At 36.0% G+C, this 13,829-nt stretch overlaps 1 protein-coding gene across 2 annotated transcripts; it reads left to right on the top strand.

Annotated features, from left to right (window-relative positions):
* Nucleotides 1–3,682: 3,682 nt before the first annotated feature.
* Nucleotides 3,683–5,738, top strand: LOC104113084 (zerumbone synthase-like). Of its 2 annotated transcripts, XM_009623177.4 has the most exons (4): nucleotides 3,685–4,017; nucleotides 4,361–4,429; nucleotides 4,696–4,955; nucleotides 5,100–5,738. In XM_009623177.4, exons 1-4 carry the CDS (start codon nucleotides 3,995–3,997, stop codon nucleotides 5,636–5,638), a joined length of 891 nt encoding a protein of 296 aa, XP_009621472.1. In that variant the 5' UTR covers nucleotides 3,685–3,994; the 3' UTR covers nucleotides 5,639–5,738. The 2 variants fall into 2 exon arrangements, with proteins under 2 accessions (XP_070044453.1, XP_009621472.1); XM_070188352.1 differs by lacking the exon at nucleotides 4,361–4,429 and having other exon boundaries at nucleotides 3,683–4,017.
* Nucleotides 5,739–13,829: the final 8,091 nt, after the last annotated feature.

The raw sequence follows: 13,829 nt of genomic DNA, 5'->3' as shown, positions 1-13,829 counted from the left end.
TTCCTTGCAGTACATGAATGGCCAAGGCAGAATTAGATACTTACAAATTGAAGTTTAATGGTTTTCCCATCCTGTTCAACTGTTCGAATTTTGTAGAAAAAAAAGAAAGAAGACAATTGTTAGTGCTAATATGCATTATCTGAATCATTACTAAATGTATGAGACATTACAAACAATGGGAGGATTCACTTACAAAGTCCACAGTCCACACTCCACACCCATGGTGCTAGTGTAACTCTGAAGACCAGAGAAACACAAATATATATAACAATAAAGAAAACATATATTTTCTTCCATTAAGATTGTTAAAGTTTAAAATGTAACTACGACCAGTCTAAAAAAGAAATTGAACTACGTAATTGATAAACTTAAATAAGCTAATCAAAGATTAGTGAAATAGAAATATTACTTCCACCACCCATAGAATAGTCACAAACAAAGGTGAATTTTTAGGATGGGAATAAAAGAAGTTAATCCGGGAAGCTGGTGAAAAGGTTTTTACCTGGTATACATACTATTAAGTTTAATGAAGAGTCGTGTTTTTTTAGGGATTTTAATATGGCACATGAAGGTTTACAACTGATATTAAATGTGTGTGACTGATGGTGCGAAAATTGTTAAAGGAAGCGACGGTTTTGTTTGTAACCAAAAGAAGTGATTTGAATTTTGTTTCCAGTATTTTTAAAAAGTTAAGAAAGTAAAAAAAAATTGATTTTAAGTTGAGAGGGTAAAAAAAATGGACAAAAAAGATGAATACAAATGATGCCTAAGAGAGATGCCACCTCATCTACTATTGGCTTATATATATATATATATATATATATATATATATATATATATATATATATATATATAGATTTCGAATTTCGAAATTAATTTTTACCATAATAAATTACGAATTATTCTACAAAAAATTCGTAATTGCACTCCTTCGTTCAATTTCAAAATTCTTCCATAAAATCTTATTTAACTCCCCATGTTAAGATTCGGATACTAATCAATCAAATTAAATTACTGACAATTTAATTTATTAATTACTTCCTTTAGGCTTTCGCTTAACTTATTTCAAGTGTCGGATACAAAATTCACCGGTCAGATTTACACATGAAAACTTATAAGCTTTCATAAAGGATTATCATCAATCTCAAAGGCGAGACATGGATTCTATCAACTAATTATTATTTCGCCAATATATATTATTACTGTCTAATTTACCAGGCTTAATGATCCACAAAAGAATCTCGCCTTTTAATAAATTAAAATAATAAATTACACACACAACTAATAATAATTATATCAAGATTACGAGTATAAGTATGTTGAATGGACTAGAGAAATTATTTTATTAAGTCAATATAAAATACTTATCTCTACTTGATCCGTTCAATACATACAAAATGTACTAGCACAAGAAGTCGGAATTAAACCATTCTCACAATCAAGATAAATTATATTTAATCTTATGCTACAACCATTCCGATGGTTTGTCCAATTCCATCATTAGATTGTGAACATAAACTTAATGACTTATATGAATCGATGATTTAATCTTCTGTGTATAAGCTAAACTCTGTATACTAAATCATCTGCTAAGCAAAAGACACATAGACAGATACATGATTTATTTAAAATAAAACTTTATTGAATTGAATAAAAATAAATAATTGTTCCATAAAAAATACTATAACAATACGCATGATTTATAGTGTATCCTACCAACTATCACAAGGCTACTTGCCTATAAAAAAAAAGAGGGGGAGGGGGTATATGTCAATTAACTTTATCTCCAATTTATTTAATATTTCAAGATTCATCCAATTACACAAACGGCTAAGACGGCAACCTTTTAAGTGAAAAATCCAAAAAGTTATAGGATCGACCACCCTTAGCTCTCTTGATGAAGCAAACGAATTCAATTTAAAACGAAAAAGAAAAGGGACAATAATTCCGATGATTTTCGAGAATATTAGCGTGAACTTCACAATTGCAGACACTGCAAATTGCAAAAGAGAGTGCTCTATTGTCTTTATTTTAATGAAAAAGGTCCAAATACGCCCTTGTACTATACGAAATTGAGTATATTTGCTCTTCGTTAATACTTTAGCTCAAGAATGCCCTTACCATCACATAGTTGGTCCATATATGCCCTTAAAGTCACACAGTTGACCCATATATGCCATTTTCGAAACGGAATCCACCCAAAGTAATTAGCTCTTTCGTTAATTATATTAAAGTGTATTACAAACACTATTTTCTTTTTATTAGTATATTTTTTTCTTTACCTTTCTCTTTTCTTTCTTCTTTTTTCTTTTCTTCTCTTTTTGTTTTTCTTTTTTCTTTCTCCCTTATTCGATTTCCTCCATTGTTGGTGTCTTTTCCATTTTCGTCACCAATTTCACTTGACAAAACTCATGAATTCCAATTACTAAGAAAATTCTCCCATAAGAATATTTTAATGTCATATGTTTGTCAATTTTTTAATTTTTACTGAACATATATTTAGTTATAAAAAATTAACAAAGTAAGATTGAAATAATATTTATGTAACAAAAAACCCAAAAAATCCAACAAAATCGAACCAATCCAAATCGATATAATTGGTTTGGTTTGGTTTTGATAACAACCGAACCAACGCGGTTCATGTACACCCCTAATTTACATAGTTAATAAAAAAAATAGAAAATGTCAAGTTGAAAAAAGATAAAAAAAGACTAACAACTCAAATTTATAACACTAGAACTTGAACTCTGGGCTTTTAATCATTAAATTATCTTTCTGAAAATAATTTAAATATTTTGGTCTTTTGAGTATTGTTAAAGGTTGAGATGTTTTTATTATTTTAAAGTTTAAACCATAATTTATGGAACAATTTAATTTCGTTTATTTAGAGGGCCAGTGAAATTGGAACTTGATTACCTTATGAGAGAATTTTCTGAGTAATTGGAATTCATGAGTTTTGTCAAGTGAAATTGGTGACGAAAATGGAGAAGACATCAGCAACACGGAGGAAATCGGATAAGGGAGAAAGAAAAAGGAAAAAAAAAGAGAAGAAAAGAAAAAAGAAGAAAGAAAAGAGAAAGGTAAAGAAAAAAATATACTAATAAAAAGGAAATAGTATTTGTAATACACTTTAATACAATTAACGAAAGATCTAATTAGTTTGAGTGGTTTTCGTTTCGAAAATGACATATATGGGCCAACTGTGTGACTCTAAAGGCATATATGGACCAACTATGTAACGGTAAAGGCATTCTTGAGCTAAAGTATTAACGAAAAACAAATGTGCTCAATTTCATATAGTACAAGCGCATATTTAGACCTTTTCTGTTATTTTAATTTGATACCTTGTTATCAATGAGATAGCTCAGAGTTTGAAACAGTCAAGAAGAGGCAATATGTGATTTTGCATTCTTGATTTTATTGTTGCAACTTTCAACTTGTAATGAAGTGACCCAGCTGTTTTTAATGTGATTGGAGTAGCTTAGCCTTTGAACCTTTGCACCACGTGGTATACTATTCCAATTTCACGCCAATGATTTTTCTGTCCTTGTTATCCTCCACATATAAATGTATATGTATCATATACTACAATAATTAATGCTAACCAAGAAATTTTTACCTATAAGTATATATCTAATACTTATACTTATATATCTAATAAGTGACCAGCTTTGTGTAAATATTTTACATCATTAATGCATAAAATTTAAACTAGTATAACATTAAACCAAATTAAATATCTAACAAGAAATAATTCTATCACTTTAATCTTTACATTCTAATTCTTGCATTACTCCCATAATCCAAATCCAAGCGCTTAGGTATTTTCACATGTGCGTTGTTGACGTGCTCATGTTTTCTATTTAGACTCCAGCCCGCTGAATTCATTTAACACACTATTGGCCTGAGAGAGTGAATACTAAGAGGGACTCTTTTTATCACTTTATCTCCGAAAGCTCCATCTCCGATCCCTTAAGAAGAAGAAGAAGCCAACATGTTGAAGAGGATAGCTTCGAGGTTATTCTAGCTCTCAGCTCTCATCAATCTTTCTAACAGCTTGAAGCACTAAAAGAGATGACGTTTCTTATCAATTGTCTCTGAATTCAGCTTAATGCAAAATCTATTCCGTATGTTATTGGCAATTATTGGTCTAATTTAATAAAAGACAGGCTATTCGAATGGTCCAAATTTGGCGATGATTTCTTAGTATAGTGTTAAAAATGGATCCCTGGCCCTGCCATTGACGTATTTACTTTTGTTTTCATTTTCTCGTACTTTTTTTTTTCTGACTCACATATTTCCGCGTACTATACCTAATCTCCATTTCATTTTGTTCTTCTTATTTCTAACTTAACTCCAGGAGCATGATCACCTCCACATCCTTGCTACTCCAAACCTTCAATAAGGAGTTTTCTACTCACACAGAAAGGTCTCTCTCTTATTCTGAGTATATTACTAAAATTGATGTCACATGACCGTACTTTAAACACCTAAAAGCTGTTTTTTAAATTTTCCAAAAACTTGAAAACTAATTCAAATCTTAAACAAAAAGGTAATGTAACTTTTTATTTTTACAAAAGAATATCAAACAAACACAAGTTCAAAAATTGGCCAAAAAGGTTTTCAACCTTGTTTTTTTTCCAAACCATCACCAAGTTGGTTATCCGAAGCTGAAAATAATTTTGTGAATGTAAGGAAACTAGAAGGCAAAGTGGCGCTGATCACAGGGGCAGCAAGTGGCATCGGCAAAGAAACCGCCGCTAAATTCATCAGCAACGGTGCCAAGGTCATAATCACAGATATACGCAGGCAGCTCGGCGAAGAAACAGCCTCCGAGCTCGGACCAAACGCCACCTTTGTGGTCTGTGATGTATCCAAAGAATCCGACATCTCCAACGCCGTGGATTTCGCCGTCTCTAGCCACGGACAGCTCGACATAATGTACAACAATGCAGGTATAATCAGAGGCCAATACAGGATAAAACAGTTTACATATGACATAATTATTGATTTTATTTTTTTAAATATCTTTTACACCTCAATAAATAATCGAACTTGAACTTTTCCTTTTACTAAATTCTTAATCCGTCTCTGTTAAGGCATTGCATGTAGTACTCCACCAAGCATCATGGACCTTGACCTCGGTGCATTCAACCGCGTCATGGCTATTAACGTAGGAGGTGTGGTGGCAGGAATCAAGCACGCCGCTCGGGTGATGATTCCGCGACAAACCGGTTCCATTTTGTGCACAGCTAGCGTTACTGGTGTAATGGGAGGTCTAGCGCCATTCACATATTCGACATCCAAATCCTGCATAATCGGAATTATGAGATCTGTAACACCGGAGCTATGCAAGAACGGAATCAGAATCAATTGCATATCGCCCTTTGCAATTCCAACACCATTAACAGTTGATGAAATGAAACTGTTTTTCCCGGAAGTGGAGGCTCAGCAACTTGCTAAAATGGTAAATAATGCAAGTGAGTTAAAAGGGGCCTACTGTGAGCCCATTGATGTGGCCAATGCTGCTCTATATTTAGCTAGTGATGATGCCAAGTATGTTAGTGGCCAAAACCTAGTGGTAGATGGAGGTTTCACTACGTTTAAAAGTTTTAATTTTTCCATGCCTGATCAATAGTACACTAAAGCTAGATAAAGTTATTACTGGAAGTGTGTTTTTTGATTATATTTATTTTGGTAATTATCAAATGAACAATGCAACTCTTCTTCATCAAGAATGTTTTAAGTGGCAGCCAATAGTTCAAATTTGCTTTAATGGGCAGTCAGGAAAAAAAAGAAGAGTGTATCCATTGCCTTTATTTTGATTCCTTGTTAACTCAAGGTAATATACAATAATAACTGAGTTTGCAATTGAATATTTATAAATATTTAATCAAATTTTAATATATATTCAGAGCCTGAGCAAAAGTTATTAGATTCTCGTGAAGCGATACGCAATGGCGAAGCCACGTGTAATCAAGGTGTATCAACCGGCACCCTTCATCTGAAAATTACTAATTAGCTCGATAAATTTTTTTTATTATATATTGATACCCTTTTAACTTTTTCGTGATAGTACTTTTTAGTGAAAAATCCTTGCTATTGTCACTACCCATATCGTTTCATTTTGGATCCGCCAGTGTAGTCGTGGTTCCCAGCTAGCAATTACACGGGAAGAAAGACGACCAGGATAGAAACTTTGACAAAGGGGTCAATTATTTCGACTAGCATGATTTGTCAAGGGAATATTTTTTAATAGAGTTACATTATTGCAATTTGTAAAGAAGAGACTGAACTGATGTTTAATGTGACTTTACACCAAATGGTGTGCTATTCAAATTTCGCCAATGATTATCTTTTTTCTTTAATTTCCTCATTTGCTTGCAGATGCAGTCGTCCGCAAATAAATATAGACGCACCCCTCCTATGCCAAATAAAAATAAAAATAAAAAGAAGATCGAAAAAGAGAAAGAAAATAGATTTTAACCCGCTTTCAGTTGGTGAAGATATTATATACACTAACTTTGGCCTTATGAGTCCGGTCTTGGATTTTATTGGTGTGTTTACCCGTAAAACGATACAGTTGAATTTATAGCGTGATTTATAAACAAGCGAATCGATTTGATCCCAAAAATGATAAATAAGAACGAAAATTAGAATAACGAATGAAATTAAAGGAGATAACGAGCCTGACTAAGGACTCAGCCTTTCCGATTACAAGAGTAAAATAATATTTCAAGTGTTACAATAGAGCGGAATAAAAAAAATTGATTATAACTTTTATGTGTAGAATATTTCATGTCCTACAATGGTTGTTAATCCTGCCATTTATAGCCCTACTTAGGGAGACAAGATCTGTCACGACCCCAATTTCCCTCTGTAGGATATCGTGATAGCACCTAGTCTCTAAGACTAGGTAAGCCGTAAGCCTAATACACATGCGGAATATAATTGAAATAACGAATAAACTCTGAGATGCTCAACAACTATTGTAAAGGAACTCTGCAACTCAAGATAAATAACTCCCCAGAATCTGGTGAATACAAGTTACAAGCTCTATAAGATGGTACTGAACATCCCTTTACATCTGTATCTATAGAAGGATAAGAAATGAAATAAACTACGTAAAGGGTGACTTCGAGGCCTTCGGACGCCGGCAGGTATACCTTGAAATCTTCGAAACTAGGCTCGCCTCACTGGTGCCTGGACTGGTAGGAGGTATCTGGATCTGTACAAAAAGACGTACAGAAGCGTAGCATGCATACACCACAATGGTACCCAGTAAGTGTCAAGCCTAACCCCGGTAGAGTAGTGACGAGGTCAGGTCAAGCCCCTATCAGAATAATTAAGAAACTGAACAGGTATATAATAGTGATATAATGATAACAATAGAAATGAAACAATAAAGAAAATACACCGAGATTAGCTACACTGAACTAAGGCAAGTAATGCATCACAGAAGAAAATAAGAAAAGGCTATGACACGGAACAAGCAACAAAACACAAGTGAAGTAATGGGAAAGTATCAACAAGAGTCACTACCGAGGTACCGCCTCGTAGTCTCAAATCACAAAATATTTCACAATCTTTTCTTATATCACCGCGGGAGCCTTGCATTTAGTTTTGAAAATCATTTTATCCCGAAATAGCTTCTCGCGTTTTAGCCCACCTTATCACACCGTATGGCTTCAAGTAGTTCCCCCCACTTGCAATACGCGTATCAAGCCCACCTTATCTAACTGCATGCGTTTCAACCCCAAATCCTTATACCACCGCATGCGTATCAATATTACAAATCGCACATCAAGTGTCCAATATCACAACTTGCCAAGAAACCAACAACAATAGTGTTTTCACAACAAATACCCCATGGCTCAACCATAATATGCCCAAGAGTATCAACAATAACAACCGAAAGTGAATAACTCAACAAGAATAGTATTTTACAACTTTACAACTTTGCCTCAAGTAGATCACGACCTTCATAACTCAATACCAATTTCAACAACAAGATATCCTGAGAATAACAACTTCAAGTAAAGAACTCAACAGTTAAATAATGAATACAGAATAGATGAAACAATACTTTAACTAAACATGTTAAGACAATTTAACAAGTAAGAGATAAGACAAGTAGAGCATGTGAAGATAGACTAATGATGATGAATATAGCATATTAAGGTAACTCAATTAAAGGATGAAAGGAATCTATATAGCTAAAACCGGTCAATTTTCAAATTTAGCCCATGTACACACTCGTCACCTTGCGTACACGACTTTGACATATCAAAATTATCACAAACCAACACCAATCCTAATGGGTAATTTCCCCACACAAAGTTAGGCAGGACACTTACCTCAAAACACGCTAACTCAATCCACTAGTAGGCCTTTCTCTCGATTATCCAACTCTGAACGACTCGAATCTAGCCAAAACAACTTCATAGTATAAATAACTGTAGAAAACTATTCCGAACAATAAAGTTACGATCTTTAAATAGAAACAAAAAGTCAACTCAAAAAATCAACCCGAGCTCGCGTCTCGAAACCCGATACGAAACAAGATATCGCAACAGTCGTAAGTTTGACAAAGTACCGAGCAAAGAACTTAACTACACCTATATACACCGGGAGGAACAACTTGTCATAGTTCTATATATGTTCCCAAAGTGAGGCCTAGAGATTGGCTAAAAGCTGGAGGAAAAGGAACAGAAGAGTCGCATAGGCGCACATACAAGGACAAAGTCGTACAGGCTGCATGACAGAATGTCGCAATAATTACGAGGTTGGAAGGATTCAGACCAAAAGTCGTGGTGTCAGAAAGAGGCCTAAAGTGGGGAATGCCCTGGCCTATGGATTTATTCATAGAATAGTTTCCTAGATGGAAAGGCCAGCAATAAAGTATTTATGAGAGCTATAGGTTATGAGACTAATAAGTGCACCAGTCAACATTCGAGGACGAATGTTCCAAAGGGGGGAATGATGTTACAACCCATATTTTCGTACGTACGAGTACATCGTAAGTCAATTGATGTAAGCTCAGAAATGAAATCATATTTTAAAAGTATATAAAATAAGATAATCATGTTACCTCTGAGGTTACAAATATTTAAGATCATGAACAACAAGTACAAAGAGGGTTGGACGGTTCAGAAGCTAAAGCAATTAAAGAAAATAATGTTTCGTCAAAAGTCGACAAGTTGGGAATGTTATAACATGTACCTTTGGGGTGAGACTAGGGTGCTTAACAGCTTCCCGGCTTTGACTTCTCTAATGCTTTGAGTAACTTTTCTTAGAATCATATCTCGAACTTTGAAACATCAGAGCTTTGCCCTGCAATTGTAATACCTTTCCATTATTTGCTTTTGTGCTACCATCCTCATATATGCCAAATCCCTGTGTTCTTCAAGCAAGTCTAACTTCACCAACAACGCTTCATTGTTTGCTTCTCTGTTCGCTTGGGAAAACCTCAAGGTCGGCTCCCCCACTTCCATTAGTATCAGAGCCTCTGAGGCGTATACGAGAGAAAGGGTGTTTCACCCGTGCTCGAGTTCGTCGTGGTACGGTATGCCCATAAAATACCCGGTAGCTCATCCGGCCACTTGCCCTTAGCATCTTCTAACTTATTTTTAAGGTTTTGAATAATTACCTTGTTCGTTGACTTTGCCTACCTGTTAGCACTCGGGTTGTACGGTGAAGAAGTAATTTGTTTGATCCTTAACCCCTCCAAGAACTTTGTGACTTTTGAACCAACAAACTGCGGCCCGTTATCACAAGCAATCTCCTTTAGTATTCCAAATTGGCAGATTATGTGGTCCCATATGCAGTCAACCATCTCACATTCTCTGATCTTTTAGTAAGGACCTGCTTCAACCCATTTAGTGAAATAATCAGTTAAAACTAAAAGGCACCTTACCTTCCCGGGGCCCTATAACGACCCGACCGGTCATTTTGAGAATTAAAGTCCCATTCAGTGGCTTAAGGTCTCGATAAGCTCCGTATTATGTGTTATGACATGCGTGCATAGTCGAGTTTGGAATTCGGATGATTCGAGATTGATGTGGAAGAAAGATTCGTGTTTTAGAAGCTTAAGCGGTAAGAGTTGACCAGAATTTGACTTCTGTGAAGACGACTCCGAAATGGATTTTTTGTGGTTCCAATAGTTTTGTATGGTGATTTTGGACATAGGCATGCGTCCAGATTTGAATTTGGAGGCCCGTAGGGTAATTTGAAATATTTTGGCAAAAATTGGAAAGTTAAAGTTTTGGAAGGTTAAAAGGTTTGATCGGGAGTTCACTTTGGCGATATCGGGGTTGGATCTCGATTGCGGAAGTTGTATTAGCTCCGTTATGTACTTTGGAACTTGCATGCAAAATTTGACGTCGTTCCAGGTTGATTTGATGTGTTTCGACATGGGTTTTAGAAGTTAGAATATTCAAAATTTCATAAGTTCGATTCATGGTACGATTCGTAGTTCCGATGTTATTTGATGTAATTTGATACCTCGAGCGGGTCTATATTAGAAACTTGTTGGTATGCTTGGACGGGGGCCCCAGGTGTGTTTCGGACGAGTTTTAGATGATTTTCATGCTTTGGGACAGGTCTGGTTCTGGTGCTTTGCACCTGCGACATTTTGGAGCGCACGTGCGGCTTAGCTTCTGCGTGAGCCTGGTCTCTTCTGCGATCATAGTGTCCTGGGATCTTGCTCACTTCTGTGGAGGCTGGCGCACAGGTGCGAAGGACACTTTTGCGGTCCAGCGATCGCACCTGCGAAGTGGTTCGCTTTTGCGCTCCTTTTGGCGCTTCTACGGTGTCGCTGGTGCGACTGTAGTTGCCGCAGATGCGGACCCTGACCTATTAAGATGAGCTCTCAGATGCGAACTTTTACTCGCAAATGCTAGAGCGCAGATACGCTTCCTTGTCCACAAATGCGGAAGTCTTTGGCAGAATCATATAAGTCGAGGGTTTCGCTATTTTTAACATATTTTGAGTTCTAGACCTCGGTTTTGGGAGATTGTTTGTGGGTTTTTCAAGAAACTCATTGGAGTAAGTGTTCTCCACCCGAATCGTGTTATACTTTATGAAATCCATTGCTATTTTCATCATTTAATTAGTGAATTAAGTTAGAAATTTGGGGAAAATTTGTAAAATCTTTCAAAATGTAGAATGATGATTTGAAGGACGAATTGAGGTCGGAAATTGATAATTTTGGTATGTTTGAACTCAATATCGAATGGGTATTCGGTTTTTGTAATTTTGGTCGAATTCCAAGATGCGGGTTTGTGTCGCCTTTTGAGCAAATTTTCAATTCTTAGCTAAGATCATTATTTCATTATTTAAATTAGTTTCCTATAGTTATAATTATAGTATGAAATTATTTTGGCTAGATTCAAATCATTCGGAGTTGGAAATTGAAAAAAAAGGCCTACTAATTGATTGATTGAGCGTGGTTCGAGGTAAGTATCTTTTCTAACTTTGTGTGGAAAAACTACCCCTTAAGTATTGAGTCTTTGGTGCTAATTGTGGCATGTGAAGTCCGTGTACGCGAGGTGACGAGTATGTGCTCGGGCTTGTTTGTGGAAAGTTGACCTTTTAGGGCTCTTACGTTCTTATGTTCATTAGCTATGAAGTTGTTTTGTTATGTTAAGTTCCCTATTTACTAGTTTCACCTCTACGTGTCTTACTTGGAATTAATTGTTTCATGTTCAACCCTTATTGCCTATTTGACTCTTGTGTGCCTTAACTGAAGTTGTTGTCTCTTCGATTGCCATGTTATCCTTTCCTAAATGCTTATCCTTAATTGAAATTATTATTATCTCTTCTGTAATTGTATATCCTTATTTGAGGTTATGATTATCTTTTTCGTTGTTATCCTTAATTGAATTTGTTGCATCTCTTCGTAATTGCTCAACCCTAAATGAAGTTTTAGTTATCATTTATCGTAGTTGCCTCATCCATATTTGGATTCATTTGTTACATATTATTTCTCCCTTGTTGAGTCATTCTTATTTAGGCTAGTATTCCCTATTGTGTTTGTTGTTTATGAACTCGTTCTACCACTTCTTTGTGATTCAAAGCTCTTGAGTTGATTTACTTGTCGTATTCTCATGCTATTGTGGTTGTTGTTGCTGTTGTACTCAGTTTGTTGAGCCGAGGGCTATGCACGGTTGTGGTATTGACACTGTTTAGATGAAATGTTGTGGAATATGGGCACGTGTTATGAAAGTCATTCTATTGTGATGTTGTGTGTTTGGCACGTGATATTGTTGGGAGGTTTTGTTCAGGTGTTTGCACGAGGTTTCTACCATGTTATTGTTACTATTGATATATGCACATGTGGCATGACAAGGAGTGCTATATATGTGGGTTTGCGCATATGGAGACAAGGTGGGAATATTATTATGAGCGTGCGGCGAGACAAGGCGGGCATTTACTTTATTATTGCGCACGTGGCAAGACAAGGTGGGCTATGTCAGGGATTGATTGTGATGACTTGTGATGGCCTGGGGATATTTGTGTAGTGGCGTTCCTAAACTATGTGAGTTTTATTTTGTGCAAATTGTGGGGATCGTTCCTTATGTGCCGTTCATTTTTCTCTACTCTTATTCGTTTTGCCCCGAACTGTGATAGAACATTTGCATAAGCATCCACGTACTTCATCACCCTATCGGTTTAAGAAGATGAACACTGAAGCTACCAATCATTTATATGTACTCTGTCTACTTGTCTTATATGTGAGATATGTTCTATTGGCACTTGATTCGTCCATGCAGTTATCAGTTCTAATGAGGGCACAAGGTTCCAAGTGATTAGGGTTCATGAATTGGGACCCGTGAATTGTGTGAGTTTTGAGGTTTGGTACCTCGTGGGGATTATTGAATAAACCTGGGGCGAAAGTGGTTATTCTTACCATGTTGCTACTTGTCTTTCCTTTATTTGTTTTTCACCGCATTTAAATTGTGTCCAACTTACTCTACTGTGTTATTACTTGTGATTTCCCGCTGCAAATTGTTGCTTCTATTCCTATTGCAAGCACCATATTATTGTTGTCATTATGTGTAGTTCTGTAGAGATATCGTACTCTGTTAGTTCTATCCTTATACCTGTTCAGGTTATCTAGTCAAGTAGGTGTCTTGACTGTCCTTCATCACTACTCCACTGAGGTTAGTCTTGATATTTACTGGGTAACATTGTGGTGTACTCATACTACACTTCTGCACATTTTTGTGCAGATCCAGGTAATTCGGAGTCAGTCGATCGCTAGCTAGTTGTACGGATCTTGCTGTGGAGTCACAAGGTAAACCTGTTGTTGTGTTCACAGGCCTCAGAGTCACCTTCTGTTATTATACTTGCATGGTTTTATCTCTATTTCAAAGCAGCTGTATTTAGAGGTTTTTGTAGCAAACTCAGTAGAGCTTATGACTTGTACTACCGATTTTGGAATTGAAATTGTGTATAAGATTTTTATCTCGTATTCTTCATTTGATGGTTGATTTATTCTATTAATTCAGTAGGTCTTAGGCTTACCTAGTCTTAGAGACTAGGTGTCATCATGATATCCTACAGAGGAAAACTGGGATCGTGACAAGTTGGTATGAGAGCTCTAGGATCATAGATGCTACGAGTCATAAGCGAGTTTAGTAGAGTCTTGCGGATCGATGCGGGGATGTATGTACTTATCTTCGAGAGGCTACATAACTATTAGGATAGTTTCACTTCTTCATTTCCTATCTTGCGAGTTTATTAATCACGGAGTTTGAGCTTTTATCATTCTATTCTCTCACAGATTGTGAGGACTGCCCCTAGAGTAGGTGTCGCTAGGGGCAGAG

This window comes from Nicotiana tomentosiformis, chromosome 1 (assembly GCF_000390325.3).
Source record: "Nicotiana tomentosiformis chromosome 1, ASM39032v3, whole genome shotgun sequence".
Taxonomy (NCBI): Eukaryota; Viridiplantae; Streptophyta; class Magnoliopsida; order Solanales; family Solanaceae; genus Nicotiana; species Nicotiana tomentosiformis.
The sequence above is the reverse complement of the archived record's forward strand: the minus strand, read 5'-3'. Positions and strand labels throughout refer to the sequence as shown.